The following is a 23,155-nucleotide window of genomic DNA, read 5'->3' on the forward strand; positions in this document are numbered from 1 at the left end:
TACCTGTTGCATGTACACTATGGCTTTTATAAAAAGTTATAGAAAAAAATTATTCGTAGCCAATGCAGTGATGAGAGATGAGAATGTAACAAGAAATATAATATTGCTATAAATATGAAATTCAGTTTCCTATAGCTACTGCTGGTACAGTCCAGGCCCACCAATTCTTGAGGGTATTCTACAGGGGAGAGGGGGTGGGGGGATGAACACATGATACGTACATTTACAATGTATATAGCCTGTTACAGATGTATTTTTGTTGGTGTAAATTGTCGTTTAATTATATACTGTGTAGTGGGTAATTTTCATGAGATAAAATATTCGTTATTTTCGTGGGCAAGCTGACCTCCACGAAAACGTAGGCGTGGTTTACCGGCAGTCATGAAATGTGTACTCACGAAAATCACCGTTATCATGTTGAATGAATTTTCACCCCACGAAAATGATCTGCTATACGGTATACCAAGTTGTATTCTAAATATTGGTACAGCTCTGAATGGTGTCATAGACTCATAGTTGTACATGTATTACGCAATGATGCTTAACAATACGAAAACTACAAATTTCCACCACATGAAAATAATCCGCTATGTGATACTCACTCCCTCTAGCAAACAGGAGATACATTATTGAGAATGCACACTATAATTATATGTACATGTACCTTGTGACGTAAGACATGATGCAGTCTAAGAGATGGTCTTGTTTAACGAGGGCCTCTTCCCTTCTCTCCCCGCTAGAGCAGTCAGCCTCACTCTCGGCACAAGCACAGTCCAGTGCATGGAGCAGCTGCTGTATCGAGACAGCTAGGTTGCTAGGCAGCGAGAAATCCCCACCTTCAGACCTACATAAAAGTCAAATGTATGTCTTGAGACAAACGTCCATACAACATGGCTTTATACATGCCCTGATTGCAATGTGTGTGGGAGAGGCTCTTATTGTATTTACATGCACCACGCAGTACGAGTATTATAACCATTGTGAATATAATAATGAATGCCGAGAGCAAGCAATGGTCAACAGCTAGCAGCTTGGTTACAACAGATATTCATTGGTACCCAGATTGGACGATCTCGTGTTGAATTCCACAATTCTCTCGTCTTTGGGTATTCAATAGGTCAAAGCGCACGAAATTCAAATTTCACACTCTTCAGCTCCAATATTTGAGCAAGCCTCTCCAGCCCATCAAGCCTAATCCACTCATCAGCTTACCTTTTCTCATCCACCTAACAATTAATTCAAGGGGCACACAGATCGCTGAAGATAATTATGGTGATTATGACTGTTATTGCCATCCAAGCTGTCTGATATGTAAGTACAACCAGTGGTGTAGGAAGTGGGGTGGCTCCAGGGGCCCTGGAGCCCCCCTTGTTGGAGAGCAATGTTTAGCTTGAACTGTTGAGCTAGCTAAAACTGTAAATTATGTGATTATTTCAATGATGGGCTAGGTTTCTAAAGTACAAAGCGATAGATCTACCACAGAGATAATGATTGATCTGTGAGCCTAGTCTCGAATTCCAGCCTCTTTCAGTCTTTGCAGTTGGGGAGGGCGTGGCCAGCCCCCCCTTGCAAAAAATCTTCCTACGCCACTGACAACCTAAGTGACGATAGCTGGAGTTTATTGAGTTAAGATCGTTGATGATTTGCCTGACAACAGACATAATTATAACAATAGATTATATAACTGTTGTTACCGACAGGGTATTGTTTTTCACAATTGATGGACATTGAAGTTTGAATTTGTGTAACTTATAATTAATTACTGAGCATTTTACTTACCGGTTACTCATAGTCAGACAAAATGTGGTGAAATGCGGTATTGGCAATAAATGACAATATTTACGACTTCTACCATAGCACACACTACACACAGAAATGGCTAAATAAATGATCAGTTTTCATTTTAATTCACCTGTGAATATTCTTGGCGGCTATGAAGCTGAGAGCACTGTCCGTATTCAATAGGGGAACGAACTGGTGCTGACTGAACAGCTCGGGGAGGTTAAAGGTCACTGGCTCGTCGAGGGCCCCTCGCTCTGAGAGCGTCATGGTTCCGATGATGAGAACCTTTGCCCCTGCCGGAGGAGGCGTGGCTAAGAGGGTGGTGAGGGTGTGGAGGAGGTGATGGGAGGCCTGGAACTGATTGCCAATGGGGACAAACTCAATGAGTCGATGAAGATCGTCTAGAATAATTACAGCGGAATCTGATCTGTGAGTGAGTGTGTGGGGGGCAGAGGTGAGTGAGTGTGTGGGGGGGGGGCAGAGGTGAGTGAGTGTGTGGGGGGGTGGGGGCAGAGGTGAGTGAGTGTGTGGGGGGGGGGCAGAGGAGAATGAGTGTGTGGGGGGTGGGGGCAGAGGTGAGTGAGTGTGGGGGGTAGTAGTACAAATAATTTACACTCTATATTATTCCGTTTCACCTACAGAATGACTGACGACGTACACTGTACATATATCAACTGTTACTTGTACCTGAAGTGGTCGGTTACATGCACAATAGTGACGTAGGTTAGACAGGATGCCTCCTGTACGCGTGTACAGTCTTATTCAGTAGCTACATATACATCAGACTTACTTGTAAGCATCACTGAAAGACTGATGCAGCATGTCCATCTTGACCATATCAGGCCGACCCACCAGATCGGAGGCTGCCAGGATCTTCACGTACGAGAATTTCCCAATCATTGCCAAATGTGCTGATATGGCAGTCTTTCCACTCCCCCGTGGCCCATACAACAACAGTGATTGCAGTCTAGTCGTCGAACTCTGTTTCAGTGTGTGAATGAGGTCTAGAGATTCGTCGATTATCGTGGCGTGAGCGTCACCACATGGTAAATAGCCTTGGGGCAGGTAATACGAGACGACCTGCGTCTCTGAGTGTGTGTACGCAGGAAGGACTGAGACTATAGCTCGTTGAAAGTCGGCAACCGTCACAACGATCCCACCAGACTCGGTAATCTGTCCGTCAGTGGATTGGAATCGATCCAGTGCATACGAAGCAGCTGCCCTCACCACTCCCGCAATCTCAGCTCCACTGAACCGTGAGGTATTAGCAGCCAGTTCGATCAGACTAACATCCGGTGCCAGCATTTGGGACCCACGCATTGAGCGAGTGTGTATCTCAAATATCTCCTTGCGTCCTTGTTCGTCTGGGAGGTTAACCTCAATTTGAACTTCGAACCTTCCCGGCCGCAAAAGCGCTGAATCAAGTAGCTCTCTTCTATTGGTCATCCCAATAACCAGTGTGTTGTGGACCTCGTCCAAACCGTCCATTAAAGTAAGAAGTTGGTTGACAATGGCGTCATAGGCTACACCAGCTGAGGAGCCGTCCGTTTTTCCTCTCGGTTTACAGATGGCGTCAATTTCATCGATTACAATGACATAAAGGTCGCTGTTTAGACCATGCTTCTTCCAAGCATCTTGGGCCTCTTTGAAGATGGCTCGAAGGTTTCTCTCTGACTCCCCCAAGTACTTGTTGATGATCTCAGGCCCGTTGATCAGTTGGACCTGTGCGTGTGTCACATGTACATATAATCATCAACAGTGTCATGTACTTCGTTCAACCAATTAACAATCACATTAATTGGGTGTATGTAAAATGACTACTGACGTGAAATAGAGGCAGGATTAGTGGAATACTACAGTGCCAGAAACTAAGCGTAGAAGAGACCGGCAATCAATTAGTACATGACAATTATATCGTGATACATAGAGTCACTGTTAAGGTATCTATATACCGTGTATGTTCTTTATCCGACAGCAAAAAATAATTATTTTGGAAATTGTTCGGGTATAATTGGAACAGATTTTATAGAGCATGCGAAGTGTCCGGAATAATTAAAACAAACAAGCAGGTGCATGCGAGCTAGCTAAGTTTAATAGAACAGTGTGCGACTGAATAGTTGCACTATAATTATAGCTATCTAAAATTAGCTACTCAAAGCTATCTAACTGCAGCACTCTAAGTCTTTCTTGCCGTCTATGAATGTAACTCAACTTTTCAAGGTATTGTCTGGATATTTAGTAATATTAAAGCACTGAAGTGTCCGTTGTATTAGAACAACGAAAATTGCCCAAAAGAGTGTCTGGGGTAATTAGAAGTGTCCGATAAATTAGAAGATATACGGTACATGTCTCGAGGAACTTACAGAGCTACATACTCTAGGACATAGTTATGTTGAGCATACATGTACATTACGGTGAGTGCAGCCTCACTTGTTTAGTTCCCAGTATCTTGCCGATGGTCCTGGCTAGTAGAGTCTTCCCGGAGCCTGGGGGGCCATACAACAGAATACCCTGGGGTAATGAGACGATCGATACATATTAAATATTTACATGGTACACTCCTGGACAGAATTTGTGTTCACTCAATGAGCATGTTAGCATGCTACAAGTAAAATGTCAGGGCTGCATTGAGGGGGGGCGAGGGGGGTAATTCGCCCCCCTTAAGATCTGGCACATTCATTTGTACTGCTATAATTCTGATGACGTCGCCCCTCCTACATTTTAAAACTGCCCAATTCGCCCCCCCCTGATCCAAAATCCTGGATGCAGCCCTGAATGTACATACTATTTGCACGATACTAGCTCAGCATACAAATCAGTACGTGACTCACTTTGATGTGACCAATACCCAACTTGTCAAGCACATCAGGTGCAGTGCCTACACGAGAGAGAGAGAGAGAGAGAGAGAGAGAGAGAGAGAGAGAGAGAGAGAGAGAGAGAGAGAGAGAGAGAGAGAGAGAGAGAGAGAGAGAGAGAGAGAGGGAGGGAGGGAGGGAGGGAGGGAGGGAGGGAGGGAGAGGGGGGGAGGGAGAGGGAGAGGGAGGGAGAGGGAGAGAGGGAGGGAGGGAGGGAGGGAGAGAGGGGGGGGGGGGAGGGAGGCTGTAAATGCATGTTGGTATTTTTAAAGAACAAGTTTCTTGGGACAGAACAATAATTATATCAAACGTGCAAGTAGAGCATACAGTTCAGCTACAGCTCTGCCCTCGAAAACGGGAAAATTTCCTGTAGTTAGATCGCAGAGGGATAAATTTTTCTGCTCATTCACAAAGGTTTTTCATCCGCAAAATTAGTAATAGTATCATTTGAGCCATTGCAAATTCCTTAGCATTGGTTAAGCCATTGAAACTTCCTTAGCTTGACTACAGAACACTGTGTTGCAATGTATACGTTCGTGCACATAATTATGTGCATAACTTACTTCTTGAAGCAAATGCTCTCCTGTACAGCTCATCTATCTGCTTCTTTAGCCCTCCAACTCCAAGCTCGACAAACTTATCAAACTTCTCCTTGAAGTTAATGGCCTCCTTGAATGACACAACACTCTCCAGTTCAGCAACAGTTTCTCGCGTACCGTTTGTGAAGACTCTAGTAATAGTCACAGGCAGGTTTTTACCGCCCACTTTCTCGATCGAGCAGTCCAGTCTATAAGGTGAGACTAGGGTGACAGCCAAGCACTTTACTGTTCCCACCATCATCACATGATCACGTCTGAACGACATTGTACAGATGCCGGCATTGAATGGTGGGGGAGGGGTGTTAAGTTGATCTGGTGGAGTGCAAAACTGGTCAAAGTTCATTCCGTGTATCGATAACTGGACTCGTGCCATGTGATGGCATTCGGAGGTAGTTCTCAACGGAGTACTGTTCTCGCAGCCTGTTACTGCCCACAACTGAGGCGATGCTTGATCCCTAGTTAGCTCAGACGATAAGGTATCACTGTGTTCTTGTTTGGGCTGTACAGGGCATCCAAACTGACTCTGACTGAACTCAATGAAGTAATTGCAGACATCTTTCTTTTGTCCTTCGAAAGCTTTCGTTGGATTCATTTGCTCCGGTTTATACTGAACATTTGGATTGCATGGAAACTTGATGATTGTTCTTCTTGGTGTTTTAGTAACCTCACAAACTTCACCCTCATCATAAATAAGTTTGAATCCATATCCAGGGATGTTGGTCTCAATTTGCTCAACTCTAGAGAGTATTCCAGCGATTGTGGGCTTGACTCCAGGCACTGAGATACAAGTGGGGGATTTCTGGTTGCTACACAACACCAAGGGGTTGGTTGTATCCTGGGGGCACAGCTGGAACACTAACACTGAGCCCTTGGGGTTGGGGAGATTGGATCGATACTGTCGAGTATTGAAGCTCTCCAGAGAGTATGTAACCCCCTCAGTGGATGTCCATGTGCAGGAATTCGGGGCGGCAGTAGGTGGAGTTTCAGAGCAGCCCTGTGTATATGTACGTGGTGGAGGTAGAATATAAACTCAGGTTCAACAGAGTAGTAGTAATTATGGGATTTAAATTGGGGTACTGCACACAATTACTGTTTATGACACACAGGTATGTTAGCATCTGTTGTGGGTTTTAGTGATGTCCTACAACTTCATTCCACCAATTATCACTTCATAGCCATCTGAAAGTGTCGTGAATACAGTGGAGCCTTGATTATCCGGATACCTTGGTTCCAGAGGCAGGCCGGATAACGGATAATCAAATAGATAAACCACGCCTTGATCCACCCACTTTAATAAATAGCAGTGCCACATGGTTGTCTGCGCAGAAGATAAGCAGGCCTGTCTCAATAGTAATAAATGCGCATGCGCATTAATAAAATTGCTATAATGGAGGGCCGGATAATCGAGGTTCTACTGTACTATAATTATATATATACCCCCAACTTAACTATAATCTGTTGATCACCATCCACCCCATTAATTTTGTACTTATAGTATTGGTATTAAAAGGTACATCTTAGCCTTGATATTAATTACATGTACCTGACGATAATAATTATTTAAATCCTACGAAGAAGATACAGTACAATGTAGACGACTCATACTGTAAGTTGATCCTCCCCACGTACGTACATACCTCCAGATTGTCGGCAGGGCACTCTCCTTCATTGTCATCAGGTTGGCTACTCAACGGTGGGGTGGCAGGGGTCTCTGCAATGGGGGGAGGTGTGGGTGTCTGTGGGCCAGGAGTGGGGTGTATTGGGCTGGTAGGGGCCTCTACAGGCTGGTTGGATGGGGGGTCTCTGTCTCTAGGGCTAGGGGGTGGACTGCTATCCAGCTGAGCGGGCAGAGGCCGCATCAAAAAGAGTAGACACAGGCCTGTGAAGTAGTAAAGCTTCATCCCTCTTGAGGAGGTCACCTTGCTGCAGAAAAAATCTCAAGCGATCTCTGTTGTGGCCAATCTGGCGCGGCGCACTGTGGCTTTGTTTTTAGGTAAAGATCGTTCACATAAAATCGTTCATGTACAAAATTAACTCAACAGAATCACTTTGAAACACTATTAGCTTTTCTCAAAGAAACAAGCAATTGCACAGCCTGAACATAGTTCCAACTCTGATCCTTCAAAGGACCCCTAGCAACGTCTACATACTTTGACAAAAACTCAATACCATATTTCTGAGAATTAAAATTGTCTCTCCAGTCTCTAGCAAATTCTATGTCTTGAGTCAATTCCATCACACACCAGAGGGTAGACTCTTTTGAACTGTCATGATCGTTCAGTGAAGCACCGGGTTGGGTTTTTTGAACGTCTTTAGAGGGGGTGGGCTGTGAGGGGGCGGAGTTTAGTTCCCAGTACCAGTGGCACATCTCACCAGCATACATCAATGAGAGCATGTGCAAATCACTGAATATTCCTGTAAACATTTTTAAGTGAAAAACAAACATACATGAGATATGAGCAGTACCTTGCTGCAGCAGAGCGGGGACTGTAGTGTCATGTGACATATAGTCATCGTCCTTGCTCAGAGGAGCTCGAGTGGAGAGCATTAGGTTTAAGTGGCCTGCACCCAAACTAAGAATCTGTGTGTGTGGAAAATTATGTGCACACAATTTTGGTGACAGTCAAATATACTTCTATCCGACTGCAGTGTTGTGTGTTATTGTATTAGCGAGTGTACTAGCTGCCCTTTGCAGCTCACTAGGCAGTTTAGGGCAAATAGTAAATTGCAAAGAACCACTTGAGATAAGTGTAACAGTTTACATAAGTAAACCACAATACTATAGAGCCCTTAAGGGACCAAATTAAAATTTTGGAATAGACAGATCTTTATGTTTTGTTGTTGTAGCTTTTCACGCTATTTGTTGTAGCTCACGTAAGCTCACGTGAGGCAAATAGTATTACTGTAAAATGCAAAAAACCACTGTGTAACAGTTTACAGCTAAACCACAACTTGGCCAAATCTTTATCTATAAGTACTAAGTTTGGGCTGTAGGAGTAGCTTGATTACGACATAACTGCCTGTTCGTCTAGCTATTTTTTGTTGACTGAGAAACAGCCTGCTGCTGAACCAGTCTCCAATTCTCTGCCATAATGACATAGTACGCCACTTAACTCCTCTTGATAAGGATTAGTTTTTCATGGTTACCCAACTAGTAGTTTATACTGAATATTGTACTAAGGTATATACACATAAAGATCTGTTCCAAAGTTTATACTTTGTTCCTTGTTCTATAGTATTGTGGTTTACTTGTGTAAACTGTTACACTTATCTCAAGTGGTTTTTTGCTATTTGCTCCAAACTTCCCAAGTGAGCTGCAAAGGCTAATGTTAGTATGTTTCTGTATTAATATTGTACGTAGCTATTAATCTAGCAGCAATAACATCCGTACGGTAACCTAGTGTACCTTTTTAAGTGTGAGTGGATATATATTGCTTGTTTCTACACACCTCTTTAAAGTGCTCCACGTCTATCTCCTTCTTTCTCTCCTCCACTGTGAGCACCATGTGACAGTACATGTACATCAAAGCCCCCACACGCCAGTGTAGGCACTCAATAATATCTGTACCCAGCTGCTCCACCTCACACCCGAGTAGCCCACACAAGGTCAAAGGTGTAGAGAGCGTCTGGACTATCTGTGTGATCTGCCCTCTGGCTATGGGGTCGGGAAACTCCTTATCAACCAGCTGACACTCCAGATGGTAGGTGGAGTCTAGGCATGACTGTAGAGGGAGGGAGTTGTATATTGCAACTAAGGCATTTAGTGAAAAAATTATACATGTTAGGCTACATTGAAATCCGTACATTGTGGCCATGCACTCAATAAGCAGGTCGGTCACCCTCTATAATATGTTATAGTTATTGACTGGTTGACTAGTAATTATGGCTTATAACTACATACTCCATACTAAAAATATAAGCCATATTTTACTTCCTGGGGGAAGTAAAATATGGCTCACTGGAAATCACCTAGGATACGGACTGAATCAGTAAATAAAGCCAGGTTAATGGGCCTGCCCGTCCAATGTACAAAGTCTCCATAACATGTGGTTTCAGCCTGTGATATCAACTAGGCCACCTCTCCACTGTTGGTCTGTCTAAGGCTGATCGCTACAATAATATACAAAGAAAAATTCATGCAATTACAGCTTGTTCATTATGCACACTGACAAGATATCATAAATTAAGATTTGTTACTCTATTACCAACACGAGCAGGCGGGCTGAGGCTCAGCCCACAAGATAGATTTGTTACTCCATTACCAACACGAGCAGGCGGGCTGAGGCTCAGCCCACAAGATACAATGTACATACAAGTGGTGTCCGATCTCCTCTGTGTACATACCACCAATTTCATGTCAGTAAGTGAGATGTCTTTAAATTACCTGTGTAAATTCTGAGAGTATTGTCTTGTTGTCATCACTGGTCTCAGCTTTGTCTTGGATTCTGCAGAGTACTGTCAATAAACCACAAGTACAAATACGTATACCGTACATCTACGTAAGTGCTATCGCCAGCGTGAAGTTTACCTGGTTATTAGCTCCAGAGTGGACTGGACAGCATGCAATGCTTTCTCTAGTAACTCAACTGAAGAGAACGTATGGACACAAGATAATGTAAAGTTTGATAGTAGAATGTATTACATTACGCCTTTGTAATTCTTAAGATTATTATAGGTTGTTAAGCATAGGACCAATCACACTAATTTGTATTGCCAGAGCAAAAAGAAAAGGACACAACAGATCAAAATACAGCACAGTGGTAGTACATGTAGCTAGTAGCTATGTAGCCTCGATCCCAGGCCGCACTTCCTCAGCCAGTGAAAGAGGTTAGTAGCTACGTGAACATAAAAAGAATATTGTTAAGCAATGTTCTCCAAAATGTTCTCAGTGCCTCAAAACGTTCTCCACCACACAAACTCCACCCCACATTTACCAAATTTCGATTTGCCTATCTTTTTACCAGTACTGCATATGGTGCTGGGATGAGCGATGAAGTACTCAGCACAGATGTCTTTAAAATAGTTGAACCACTCTATGCCCACGCTTTGCGACACTTTAGCTTCGGCACTAAGCAAAGGTAACGTCACGTTTTTTGTAGACCAAAAATACATCAGATTAAAACGGTTGAAAAAAGAAAGCTTTGTCTTACTAAAAAGCTTCTATCTCTAATGTTAACTATAGCCAGGCAGCCTTTTCGAGGACATTGATCTTTATATTTCACAATTCTACAGCCAGAAGAACATTTCGGACAGTCCATCGATGAGGCTAATAGATTCTTCCTCTATAGCCAGTACATGACGTGTTCCTCATTTGTAAGAACTTCCTTGAGGAGATTAGAAAAAGTCCAACTTCTTGCAAAAGATGGAGCAGCTGTAGGTGGAGCAGTAGCCATTGCTTGAGGCTGGTTGATTTGATGAGTGGAGAACTATCGTTGAACATAAACTCTTGTTATACATTCTTGGGTTTCCTGATTTTGACAGTGAGTACAAGTGCTTTGAAGTATGCAGGATGTTGAGGGGGCAACTCCCATTAACACCTCTAGAATACCGTTTTTCTTCTAATTACAGCGCCACTAAAAATTAATTATGATATTTCAGTGGTGCACAAATAGAACAAGGCAAAACTATAATTCCAGTTTGGCGCTTAGCAATAGAACGTAGAGTACTAGTAGCTGTTTCTACGAGGCCATCATAGATCAGTTGTATGTAGAGCCTCAATTAAAAGGTTGTGCAACGCTAGTTGGGCGGAGTCCAACCAACGCTTCGCTCATGGTTGGGTATCAGTACATGTAGCAGATTTGTTCCCACTGCAAGAAATTTGCAGCCCAATCAGATTGCTGCGTTCAAGTGGGAAACCTTACAGCTCAATTTAGCTGACAAGGCAAGCTGGGACACTGTATTTTAGCTGTATTTCTCTGGAGAATGCAGAAACAGCTCCTGCTGGATATCTAGGCTACTAGAAAAGAAGCATCTATGAATGAAGCTTGAACAGTAGTATCTTTGTATTGATTAATTAAAAGTACTTGTCTTTGTTTTAAGTTTTGTTGTGCTATCAATCTAAGATTAGATCATTAGTTTGGACAAAACCTGTGATATGTATGCCTTCTTTGGTCTTCGAAAAGCTTCTCCAGAAGCCTTGGGGTAGTCTTATAGCTGGCTGTACCTCTCTTTGTGTTAGATGTCTAACTATTATGAAAAATTTTATTTCTGCCTGTACTAAATCTAGGTTTATACAGTATTCTTCTACTTTCTCTAAGAGTCTGAGGTCTTTCTTGAATTCCAAAACAACTATAGCTAGATCCAGGCAGCTAGAATAGCCATCTATTGATTTCTTTATATCGCACCCCTGAGCCATGCGGTTGTCAGCCACTTAAGATTAAACAATATTCATACTCTGTCTCAAGTACCGGTGGAACAAAACTGCTACATGTAGTGATACCCAACCCAGAGCGTAGCGTTGGTTGGACTCCGCCCAACTAGCGCGACGCTTTATAATCTATTTTCTAATTACCTAAGCGCCAGCAAAAAATAATTCCAGAATATATTTGGCGCTCAATTGGTAAATATATGATTTTGTGAACTTGGCACTTCTATTTATAGAGTGGCGCTGTAATTAGTAGAAAGACGGTAGCTAGCTAGCTTAGAGGGAAAGTCGTTGGCTTCTACTTTGGATCTAGTATAATACACACCTACAACACTACCTTTAGGATAGCTCTTGACTAGTTGCTGGCAGCTCTCCAGCTGATTCTTACACAGCTCTTTCACTCCAGCTCCTGATCCTGATCCCTCCATTGAATCCCAATCTAAAACTCAATTTTACTTTTATGCCAACTGCTTAGTCTGCTGTTCGCATAAATGGATAATTAACAAGCAATTGTTGATCATTTGTCAGCATTGCATCTTGTCCAACCATAGATATATATAGATAGCTAGCTACCTACAAGGAAGCCTACTCGAGCTCAATCCATCAGCTGTAGAACATTATCCAACCTTCTCAAGTCCACAAACAAAAGGTGAGTTGTAGCTACCTAACTAGCTAGCTATGATCTGCATGGACTGTCATGTCTGCTAGCTGCACACTGTTTGTTCTATCTTGTTGTGTGTAGCCAGCACAACTTAACTCTATGCATATTAAGTAACTCCAACTATCTAGATCTGTCCATACATTCATGCCAGATCCCATTTCATGAATTTTTCATGCATGTCTGAAATGTATTCAGTTGTCCTTGATCGAACATCGATTTCAATTCCACTACCCGTACCCAACCTATATGTCCTTGTTGAACTGATCAAGCTGGCAGTGTAGCTGCACATATATAATCGCTTATAGACTCAGGACATCTCTGTAAACTAGCAATAAGCCTGCAAATCTACTACTAAGAGCAACACTGCACGTTTCATGTAATCGAAGTCTGCTGAATTGCTTTTACATACTGTAGCCACCTTGTAATGAAGTACCAACTTTGCTGATTGTCTTAATGTACATATATACTGTAAAATAATCACCCTAGCAGATCCATGTAAGGTTATCCCCCTAATAGGGCCTCTGCTGTACACATCCCCTGCCTGCCTAAGGTTTCCTGTCTAATCTAACAACGATGTAATAATGCAACCCACCATTGTGCCTTTTCACACGAGTATTGTTATCATGCGAACCTCGATAATTATATCAGATAGTCTCAGACAGTTTCTGTAAGCTTCAATCTGTTACAATAACAATAGGTACTTGATCTATGAATCGATGTGTACGTACCTGCACTGAATGCTGACAGTATCTGTTTTTCTAAGCCTTTTTTCAATGTGGTTAGGATCTAGATGACTCATCATCGTGTGTTGACTGTTACAGCGTTGAGTGGGTGTAGTTGGTTTGACGTGGTCCTAACGATTTTAGCGACAGCTGGTGTATGTTTACATCGATGCTTGTACATTAAGTGTTTGTGGCCGCACTTGTAGACATTCGAAGCACTTACCTTGCAAGAAGTGTGGCTTAGTTCAAGTAGTCATCAGCGGCACTATACTATACGTAGTAAGAGTTGTAAACATAATCGCCATCTATTTGTTTTACAGCCAGAATTTTGAATTGGCGGATTTTTTAATCCAAGCATAATACAAATAATAATTTAATATTGCTTCATTTCTAGGCCTAAGAGGTAGTTTTGTTTGTCTAGAGTTACTTACCTCCGAACAGTGTGAATGCATAGCCAACTTTTCCTGTTAGTTTGTGTCGATCCACACACGTACTTTCATGAGGTATTTGAGATATGCAGTTAGACGTAGCCGGCTGTATGAGAGTTGGTTTGACGAAAGATTTATGGTAGTTACTCCGTGATTGTGTGATCATTATTTCTATTTCCTGCTGTAATAACTTTGTTTGTATATTAACCAACACAGACGCATGCTATGAGCTTTATTGACCTTTGACAAGAAAGGCTATGCCTACTCTCTAATAAAGTTGAGGTTCAGGCCTTGCTGCATTTTCTCCAACACAGCATGTGCTAGATATAACTAGCTGTCTTGACAAAATAGTCTTGTTTTGCTTTCTGGGATGTATACTAATATAACACGTACGTACGTATACATGAACTATATCTATAGAGTACATACCTGTAGCCATTGATAATTAATTAGTTGTAGGTAGTAACTCATCTCCTTGAAATAGCTGCCTCACTGTTCCGGCAATTAAGAGTTAAGGGTATAGTGTTTCAGTGTACGTGTAACGAGTATTATGCCCTTGAGCTAGTATGTGTATGTGGTGTGTGCATGTAGTGACCGTGTGGTTATGTCATACTAGTACTGTTGCTAAGGAAAATAGTTTGTCACAGAAGTTTGTGCAAGAAACAGCATTTTTAGACTGTGTACAGAGAATATATCTATGTTTGCTTCTATCCTTGATCTGTCGTCACATCACCTTATATGCTGATGCACTGCATGGTCTTCCGCTGTTGAATAGAATTGTGCTTGTGATTGTGTTTGCTTACTGCAATGTGTGTATAGGAGTCGTTTATTTACTTGTGCTTCTGATGAGTACGAAAGATACACAATCAATCCAACACAGCTGCACACGTGCTATCGTGGTAGCCACTAGACCTGAGGTTATGGGATGTACGTACGTACGTACGTATTGACAAGTGATCAATAAACTCTGTGCTAGCTGGCACCGTATTACCTTCCCACATACATACTTGACTAATTAGTACTAATTATTCAGTGTACGGTCCAGTCAATGTAACCATGACCCCCACACACATGCACCTACCTCACCCCCACACACAGACACCTAGTGATGGCGGAGGAACTTTACGAGGAGCTACCAGGTGAAGCCATAGAGGAGGATCTGTACGAGGATCTCCCGGACAGTGCCTATCAAGCAGCCAATCAGTACCCGTTTCCCACTCCTGTTTCCCCCTCGTACAACACTGGAGGTGCCCCGCCCCCACTTCCGAGTAGTGCCCCACCCCCACTTCCGAGTAGTGCCCCACCCCCACATCCGAGTGGTGCCCCACCCCCTTTGCCCACAGGGCCCATACCACAACACAGGCCTGGTGAGTATGTTACATGTACATGTACATGCGATGTATACCATGCATGATTGTGCGTGTGTATGTGTGTGTGCTACATGTAGCATCTTTGGTTTAAGGCTATAAGCATAATTATGTGTGGGCCTAACAATGTACATATTGTATAAATATGTCAGGTTGCAATGCACAGGAAATGAGTTACAATAAAGGTAAGGTATGCGGTGGTGACTGTTTCCCTCTGCGTCTGGTGGCACCCCATTTCACGTTTCATTGAACACAATAGAGTGGGAAACAAAACCATAATTATAGTCGTGAAGAAACTCGTGAATATTGAACGTGTAGTTGTGTAATTAGACAACACATAGCAGCAGTCAGTGATATTTGTAGTACGTACATTCTGTTTTCATAACGGAAAATGTAACTATAGCAGCTGTTAATTGTCCATGTGTTTAAGCCTCACACGTTACACGTACGTACAGTATTGACTTGTTTTCAAAACACAGGTGGTTTGTCTCCTCCGGCCCATCAATCGTCAGCTCCTCCCCTCCCCACACGCTCGGCCACCACCGTCGTCACGACGGTACAGACCCCACCCCCCAAAAAACAAGACAAGGCGAAAACTGCGACCAAAAAGAAAGCTGCCCCTCCCCCAAAGAGCGCCAAAGGAGGTGGTGGTGGGGGTGGCCTCAATATGCAGGAGATCTTGAAGAAGGCACGCACAGGGGATCGGTCTCTTGCTTTAGAGCAGCTCGAGAACAAGAATAGAGCCAAATCGGACGAAGATAATGTCGCTCCTTGGGCGAATCAGCTTCGAAAGAATAGTACCCTACCAAGGAAGAAAGATGAAGATAACGGTGCCCCATGGACTAAGAGAGTTTCTCAAGTTGAAATGGAGCCTCCAATTGTGGAAGATGATACTCCTGAGTTTCTTAAGAAAGTGAGGAGTTTTTCACGACACGACCGGCAAGACATCGACGTAAAGAGTCCCCCATCACCTGAGCCAAGTCGTAAACCTCCCCTTGCCTCAAAACCACCTCCCTCTCCGAAGCCGGGGATAAAACCTGTGAAACCTCCCCCAGTGGCCAAGCCTCGAAGCGTTCCCCAACCAGAGGGATTCCTTCCCAAGACTCCCAAAAATTCTGATACAAGTGACAAACCTGACTGGTTGAAACAGAGAGAGCGACAAGTAAATTTCGCAACTGGAAAGGAAGATGAAAATCGTCCTCCACCTCCTGCTGCTAAACCACAACCCATCACTCCTAATGAAATCAACCGAGGACCATCATTCAAAAAGCCGCCTCCGAAGCCAGCACCACGGAAACCCAGTGAAGTCCCTCCCCCCATTGTTTTGAACCCTGCACCTATTGAGCCAATTGCACAGGAGTCTCCCCCTTCGACGCCCAGTGTGCGGGAGCGTGCAAGGACCATGGAACGTGGTGCCAAGCAGCGTGTACCAACACCTCCTGAGTCACCAGTACCATTTGTACCCCCTCGAGAAAACATGCCTCCTCCTATTCCACCAAGTCCTAGTATGCCATCGAAACCGAAACCAGGGTTTAAATCACAAGTACCCTCTCCCGAGGAATCGTCACATACTGTGCAGAAACAATCCACTCCATTCCCACCCCCTCCAGTTTCAGCTCCTCCCCCTTCCTTTCCGCCACCATCGGGTTCGTCTACTACACCCCCACTACCAGATCGACCTCCTCCTACCTCGCGTCCCCCACCACCTCCATCAGGGCCACCAATCACACCCCCTCTACCGGATCGCCCCCCTCCGAGCACCCGGCCACCTCCCCCCAACTTTTCGATGCCATCTATTCCTCCCAAGGGACCCATCCCCCATCCGCAGACAATGGGAGTGCCTACGCCCCCTACTGGTGAGGTATACCGGCGTCGTCCACTACGTGCGGTTGATGCCTTCTCCCCTCCACCAATACCTCCCGTCAACACCAAGCCACCACAGTATCTAGGTGAGTTGTGGTGTACATGTATCAGTGTGTCATTTGAAATTATGGTACTTAGTTCCGGTACAATAATTATATGTGGATGCATAAAGTACATGTGTACGCTACAGTACATGTACCTAAATGTACCATTTATATTTTTCTCCATAAAGAGAAACCACCAGGTTTATGCCGTGTACCTTAATTAGTATTGGGATGCACACCGGTATCAGTACATAGGTTTTATAATGACTTTGCCCCCCCCCCTCTATCCAGACGGCTACAATGGTGAGCTGGGTGATGATGATGAGATCTATGATGATACTACGTGTGTCAATGATGACTTCCAACAAAAGTGAGTGTTAGTCTCCTTTGGTACTCACATCTAGGCTTAAGATTTGTACATGCGTAGCTAACTATCACGTACCCGAAACCAAGGCCAGCAGTTACTCATACGTTTAGGCTTAAGATTTGTACATACGTCGCTAACTATCACGTACCCAAAACCAAGGCCAGCAAAGTTACTCATACGTCTAGGCTTAAGATTTATACATACGTAGCTAACTATCACGTACCCAAACCAAGGCCAGCAGTTACTCATACATCTAGGCTTAAGATTTGTACATACATCGCTAACTATCACGTACCCGAAACCAAGGCCAGCAGTTACTCATACGTCTAGGCTTAAGATTTGTACATACGTAGCTTATCTATCAGGTACCCGAAACCAAGGCCAGCAGTTATGTATACCGCTAACTTGTTAAATTCCCTAAATTGTCTAAAACTTGATAGCCTTTTTACTCAAAAATCAGTAGCCATGTATTATAGTGCATGTACGTAGCTCAAAAACGCAAAATTATTTTCCAGCTTTAAACCTTGGAACTAGTATACGTAGAAACTTCCACATTGTTGTGATAGACACAACTTAATACTGCACGTAGGCTGTATGCATGCAGTTCCAGAACAAGTTGTCGTTAGCTTAAAAGGAAGAGAGTGTCCTAAAAGAATACAAGTGTGTGGGCATTGTAAGATCAAATACTTGGCAGCTCATGTTTGTATAGTGTTGTGTGTTCAGCCAGAGCACATGTGTTCTATAAATGCTTTCACTCAGGAAGTAGCCTCACTTTAGTGTTTCTAGAGAATCTGGCACTGTCGATGGGAACCAGGAAATCTTACCATTGTACTTAGTGCACAAACAATACTATGTATGTACAGTGCTTTTCTTATTTGTATCCAAAAAAACTGGTGTCAGATAGTACAAAGGGTATACACTAATCTACTGTGCTAATTAAGCTGTACGTGCATGAGTATTGAGTACTGCCCATTACTCCTGCATCCACACACACTATAACGTATGTTGAGTACTGCCCATTACTCCTGCATCCACACACTGTCACACTATAACTACCCCTCCCTACACAAACACACACGTACAGTGGCGTGTCTGATGGTGAGGAGCTGTACGATGATGTCGGTCAGTTCGGTGCACCTCCAGCCACTCCCTCTCTACCCCTCCCTCCAACCACACCACCTCCTGGTCAGTCATCATGTATAATTATGCGTTGTGGTATTTGTATAAGTCTTGTGTGGTATCAAAGACTTATACATAATTATATCTTACATCTTTAAGGGCTCTGTAGTTGAGATGTTGACAGACAAATTCTTAGTAGAAGCAGTGTTTTTCTCCAATTGGTGATGCTTACACTTAATTGCAATAACCTCATTATCCCAGGTCCCCCTTCGGATGTTCCCCCTCCTCTGCCGGCGAGCCTCCCACCTTCTGGTCGACCCTCACTGGCCACGCTCTCCCCCTCAACCCGGCCCTCTATCACCACCCTCTCTACAGAGGATCCGCTAGCCAATGGAGTCGTGAGTCTACATGCTATAATTTAGTGGCACGAAGTTGTATATGTAATGTTTATAATGTATGACCACTTTAATGATTTATAACCAGAACTAATGAAACCCTCCTTTATACTTCCTACTGCAGACCTCGCCCTCTTTGAATGGAGAGTTCATCGAGTGAGTCACTTGTAAACTTACCTGATGATCCTTACCATGCACATAATTAATGTAACCTAGCTCCTATCATAATTAGCTTTCGTCTGTATGATTTAATTTCCTGCCTCCAGACCCGATGATGACCAAGAGACGTACGAGGACTTGGAGTCAGCTGCTGAGGCCTACACCACTGCTCAGTCTCTCCTATCCCCAGCTCCGCCCACTTCATCCGGTCTGGCTCCACCCTCTCCACAACACTCCGTCGCCTCGACAGGGGATTCCCCCACACTAGGCAGAAAGAGCAAGTGAGTTGTTACTCTGTATATATGTGAACTATAATTCTGTGGTTCTAATTTTCAATCAGTGGCATATGCGCTGTATATCTATACTACATGCATATTAATAACTTTAAGCTATTCTTCTTCGATTGAGGCAGATTTACTCCATATAATATGTTCCAGAGTTAGCTAAAGCATTCGTATTCTATGTGTTATTAAACGTTGCACTGCTAAACCTCCTAAATCGTCAAAAGGAATCTAGTTACTTGTGTCTTGTTACTTGTATCCCTGTCCTTACTTCAGGCTGACGAGAGAGGAGAAGAAGCAGCAAAAGGAGGATGAAAAGAAGGAGAAAGAGAGGAAGCGGTTAGAAAAGGAGAGAGAAAAGGAACGCAAGAAGAGAGACGAAGCTCGATCCAAGAATAAACTCAAGGGTCTCAAGCAGTACAAGGTAAAACATCGTCTCACTGAAACAACCATCAGTGGAGTTTTAGATATCGTTGCTGTGTGTACAATGTATACTGTTTAATCATTGCCGAAAGCCTATATACTGCATATAATTTTATATCCAAAAGTCATTGAATTCAGCTTATGAATATTCTTACATGTAACCAGGAGCACTTCTTCACATCACACTACAGCCAAGGATATCTGTTCATTACGTCAATTTATTGCTCTTGATTTGTATACTTCATAGGGATCAATACACCAGCCCAGCCACCATTACCCTGCCACACACACCACACCATTTTCTTAGCAATACGAATTGACGCCTGAAGTGGAGCCACTGTTTGCTGTGGAGGTGCTTCTGGAGCACGCAAAGACAAAGGACCATCTTAACTTCACTCAGGGCGAGGTTGCTAGGGTGCTACTGTTGCACCATCCCAAACTGCCAGCAGACAAGTACCTTATTGAGAAGGAGGACGGCACCAGTAAGTGTGGGCGTGTGTGTGCGGTGTGTAAAGAGTGTGTGTTTGAAGAGTGTTGTGGGTGAAAACATGAAAGGAGGCCAGTAACATTCGTGTTTATAAGGGAGATATGTATACATGTATATATTATATACACATAATTATATTATAAGTAATGTTCACTTTTTGTGTTGTGTGCAGTTGGCTACCTAAAGAAGAACATCTCGCAAAGGGTAAGAATCATTTTAATTTGTATATTGTACGTGCCATTTAACACACATTCTTCCATCTTTCCCCATGCTCACCACCTATAGACTGCCTACCAGAGCGCTGCCAGGTTTGTCTCCATAGTAACTAATTTTAATACAGAATAGAAGAATAGAATACACCTAATAATACTTACATGCAGCAAAATACCAATCTAAATTACCAATGCAAAATACCAATCTAAATTACCAATCAGCTTTTTTAATGTGGTCACTGGAACGCATATGATTACAGAACCTTGCTACATTGGCTGTAAAAGACAGTTTGTTTTTGCTATAATTGACGATATTTTTAGTAGTGACAAGCAATGATAACTTTTTTCACACCCCAGTGTGTTGGACCTGCCCCCTCAATCGGCAGTCTCGGCATTCCAGGATGATGAGGACATCTACGAGAGTCTGCCAGGAGAGGAGGTGGGTGTGTCTGTTTATCGTAGTTGTGGGTTACTGAATATCTTGTTATCACTCCTGGCCACTTTAGCCTGCCATCTCCACATGCATTTATGTAAATATCACGGTTACAGTAAACGTGTATTGTGGTCACCCAACAAGAGGTTTACCCTCTATAATACTGCCTGTGTTTTACCTGTGTTAGCAGGCCAACTAGCAGCCATTGTTCAGGCAACCATAGCTAATGGAGTAGTATACACTGAACATTTTTAAGCAACTTGTGGTCATGTCTAGCTACTGTTTTATAGCTAATGCGCATGACTAAAAAGTAGGCTAATCCCCTCCCATTCTTTAGTTACACCATTGAACCGTTGAAGAATATATATTGTTAGCTAGTTTAAGGCCTATAGTTAAGCCAGCTTACTAGCGAGCGAAGAGTGATTGTAGAAGAGTGATTGTAGCTATACATGTTGCCAGTAACTTGTAGAATAATTACAGTGAGTGTCCTCTCTGACCATGCAGTTATCTATAATTGTACTTCTAAGCTGATACTCTGAGCATGAGAGCCTGAGGTGCTCAAGCACCCTGATCACCCCCTGGGTATGCCACTGACCGTTGGACTACTCAAGGGTCACCGCCGCCGCTACGAACAGTTTTTACTAACACACTTTTGCTTGCCGTTATTCAAAATTCACCCCTCTTGTACATGTGAGCACTGCTCATTCAAACTCTCCGAAAGCTGTAGCCGATAAGTAATGGATAGCTGAATGAGATTCACTAGACACCAGTTCAAGGGTTATTATCCGTAGATCTCTAGGGAAACCATAAATCGGTACATAATGTAGCGACAATTTTGTACCATCAATTTATTAGGATTAATGAAAGCACCGCGGATACTGATGCCTCGGTGGATGTGTCAAAGCTAAAGCTACTATAGCTATTGCTAAGATATCAGGTATCACTGATGATGCATTAATTTGTAATCCCAGGGAAACTCAAAGAGTGGGTATATTGATGCTAAATATGATGCCAAAAGTACTAAAGTCTAAAATTATGGCTGCTGCATCATACAGCTACGAATAGCTAGTGTTCCAGTGCTGAGCTAACTACTAAGTAGAGTAGCAACACTCCATGGACAAGTTTTGCTACGCACTCTTCTGAAAAGGCTGCAATGGCATTAAAATCAGGCATAACTTGAGAACCAAGCATTATTTTACTTGCACTTTATTGGTCCTTGTGTGTGTGTGTGTGTGTGTGTGTGTGTGTGTGTGTGTGTGTGTGTGTGTGTGTGTGTGTGTGTGTGTGTGTGTGTGTGTGTGTGTGTGTGTGTGTGTGTGTGTGTGTGTGTGTGTGTGTGTGTGTGTGTGTGTGTGTGTGTGTGTGTGTGTGTGTGTGTGTGTGTGTGTGTGTGTGTGTGTGTGTGTGTGTGTGTGTGTGTGTGTGTGTGTGTGTGTGTGTGTGTGTGTGTGTGTGTGTGTGTGTGTGTGTGTGTGTGTGTGTGTGTGTGTGTGTGTGTGTGTGTGTGTGTGTGTGTGTGTGTGTGTGTGTGTGTGTGTGTGTGTGTGTGTGTGTGTGTGTGTGTGTGTGTGTGTGTGTGTGTGTGTGTGTGTGTGTGTGTGTGTGTGTGTGTGTGTGTGTGTGTGTGTGTGTGTGTGTGTGTGTGTGTGTGTGTGTGTGTGTGTGTGTGTGTGTGTGTGTGTGTGTGTGTGTGTGTGTGTGTGTGTGTGTGTGTGTGTGTGTGTGTGTGTGTGTGTGTGTGTGTGTGTGTGTGTGTGTGTGTGTGTGTGTGTGTGTGTGTGTGTGTGTGTGTGTGTGTGTGTGTGTGTGTGTGTGTGTGGACTGCTTTTCTACACACACACACAGACTACCGTATATACACCTCGCTTGTGTATGCGCATCGAGGCATAATAAAAGATTATACTCACTTTTCTATTGCTCTTTTATAGGGTTTACCTGGAGATGGTGAATACCCTGACGCTTTGCAGGGAAATCCCGGTCTGCCCCCTCCCAACCCAACACGTTTCCCACCACCCTCCCAACCAGCCCCACCCCCTCCATCAGGTACTCCCCACACCCTACACAAGAATGCACGCATCATACAATCATGATCACTTAATTAATAGCCGTTTCCGTCAATGCAATGACAATATAGACCTTTCAAACGAGGGGCATTCTTAAGGTGGTCTGTCAAGCGTTAACTGAACATGCTTCTGTACAATTCATAATAGCGAAGTATGTATAACTGTCCCCTAGTTGTCGTTTATTCAGAAGTTTCACTGTATTGCATTAGCTACTAATTATGTACATGTATTATAGCTCGGTCCCTACTAGAGTTCGCAATTATATATGCATCACTCATTTGCACCCCCCCCCCCAGCCCCAGATGGACCTGAAGATAACTATGAGTACCTGCCTGAACCTCAACTCGCCAACTAACTCTTGTGTCACTGACTGTATTGTGTTTTTAGTGCACTATTATTTCCATAGGTCGAACCAAACTGTTGTAGTAGAATGCGTGTTAGTGTGTACGTGTGAGTGAATGCAATGTATACTGTTTGATGATGATAATTTCATACAAATCCCTTGTTAGTATGTAACTGGGCCCTGACTTA

The 23,155-nt window shown here is 43.4% G+C and overlaps 3 protein-coding genes across 4 annotated transcripts; 1 reads left to right on the forward strand and 2 right to left on the reverse strand.

Annotated features, from left to right (window-relative positions):
- Nucleotides 1–36: 36 nt before the first annotated feature.
- LOC135335452 (uncharacterized) lies at nt 37–7,205 on the reverse strand. The gene is made up of 8 exons (XM_064530951.1): nt 6,874–7,205; nt 5,201–6,230; nt 4,614–4,660; nt 4,213–4,293; nt 2,573–3,504; nt 1,913–2,209; nt 665–844; nt 37–178 (listed from the first exon to the last, which is right to left on the reverse strand). The coding sequence occupies exons 1-8, from the start codon at nt 7,135–7,137 to the stop codon at nt 136–138; spliced, it is 2,874 nt and encodes a 957-aa protein (XP_064387021.1). The 5' UTR covers nt 7,138–7,205; the 3' UTR covers nt 37–135.
- Nucleotides 7,206–7,239: 34 nt separating this feature from the next.
- Nucleotides 7,240–12,094, reverse strand: LOC135335454 (RAB7A-interacting MON1-CCZ1 complex subunit 1-like). The gene is made up of 6 exons (XM_064530953.1): nt 11,938–12,094; nt 9,765–9,822; nt 9,621–9,681; nt 8,686–8,958; nt 7,703–7,817; nt 7,240–7,651 (listed from the first exon to the last, which is right to left on the reverse strand). The coding sequence occupies exons 1-6, from the start codon at nt 12,026–12,028 to the stop codon at nt 7,281–7,283; spliced, it is 969 nt and encodes a 322-aa protein (XP_064387023.1). The 5' UTR covers nt 12,029–12,094; the 3' UTR covers nt 7,240–7,280.
- LOC135335451 (uncharacterized) lies at nt 12,092–23,102 on the forward strand. 2 transcript variants are annotated; one of them, XM_064530948.1, is made up of 15 exons: nt 12,092–12,249; nt 14,510–14,778; nt 15,258–16,727; nt 16,977–17,055; nt 18,137–18,237; nt 18,433–18,569; nt 18,691–18,722; nt 18,833–19,006; nt 19,283–19,430; nt 19,737–19,911; nt 20,089–20,120; nt 20,202–20,224; nt 20,486–20,567; nt 22,490–22,604; nt 22,921–23,102. In XM_064530948.1, the coding sequence occupies exons 2-15, from the start codon at nt 14,520–14,522 to the stop codon at nt 22,977–22,979; spliced, it is 2,886 nt and encodes a 961-aa protein (XP_064387018.1). In that variant the 5' UTR covers nt 12,092–12,249; nt 14,510–14,519; the 3' UTR covers nt 22,980–23,102. The 2 variants fall into 2 exon arrangements, with proteins under 2 accessions (XP_064387018.1, XP_064387020.1); XM_064530950.1 differs by having other exon boundaries at nt 22,927–23,102.
- The last annotated feature ends 53 nt before the right edge of the window (nt 23,103–23,155 follow it).

This window comes from Halichondria panicea, chromosome 4, assembly GCF_963675165.1.
Source record: "Halichondria panicea chromosome 4, odHalPani1.1, whole genome shotgun sequence".
In the NCBI taxonomy this organism is placed as follows: Eukaryota; Metazoa; Porifera; class Demospongiae; order Suberitida; family Halichondriidae; genus Halichondria; species Halichondria panicea.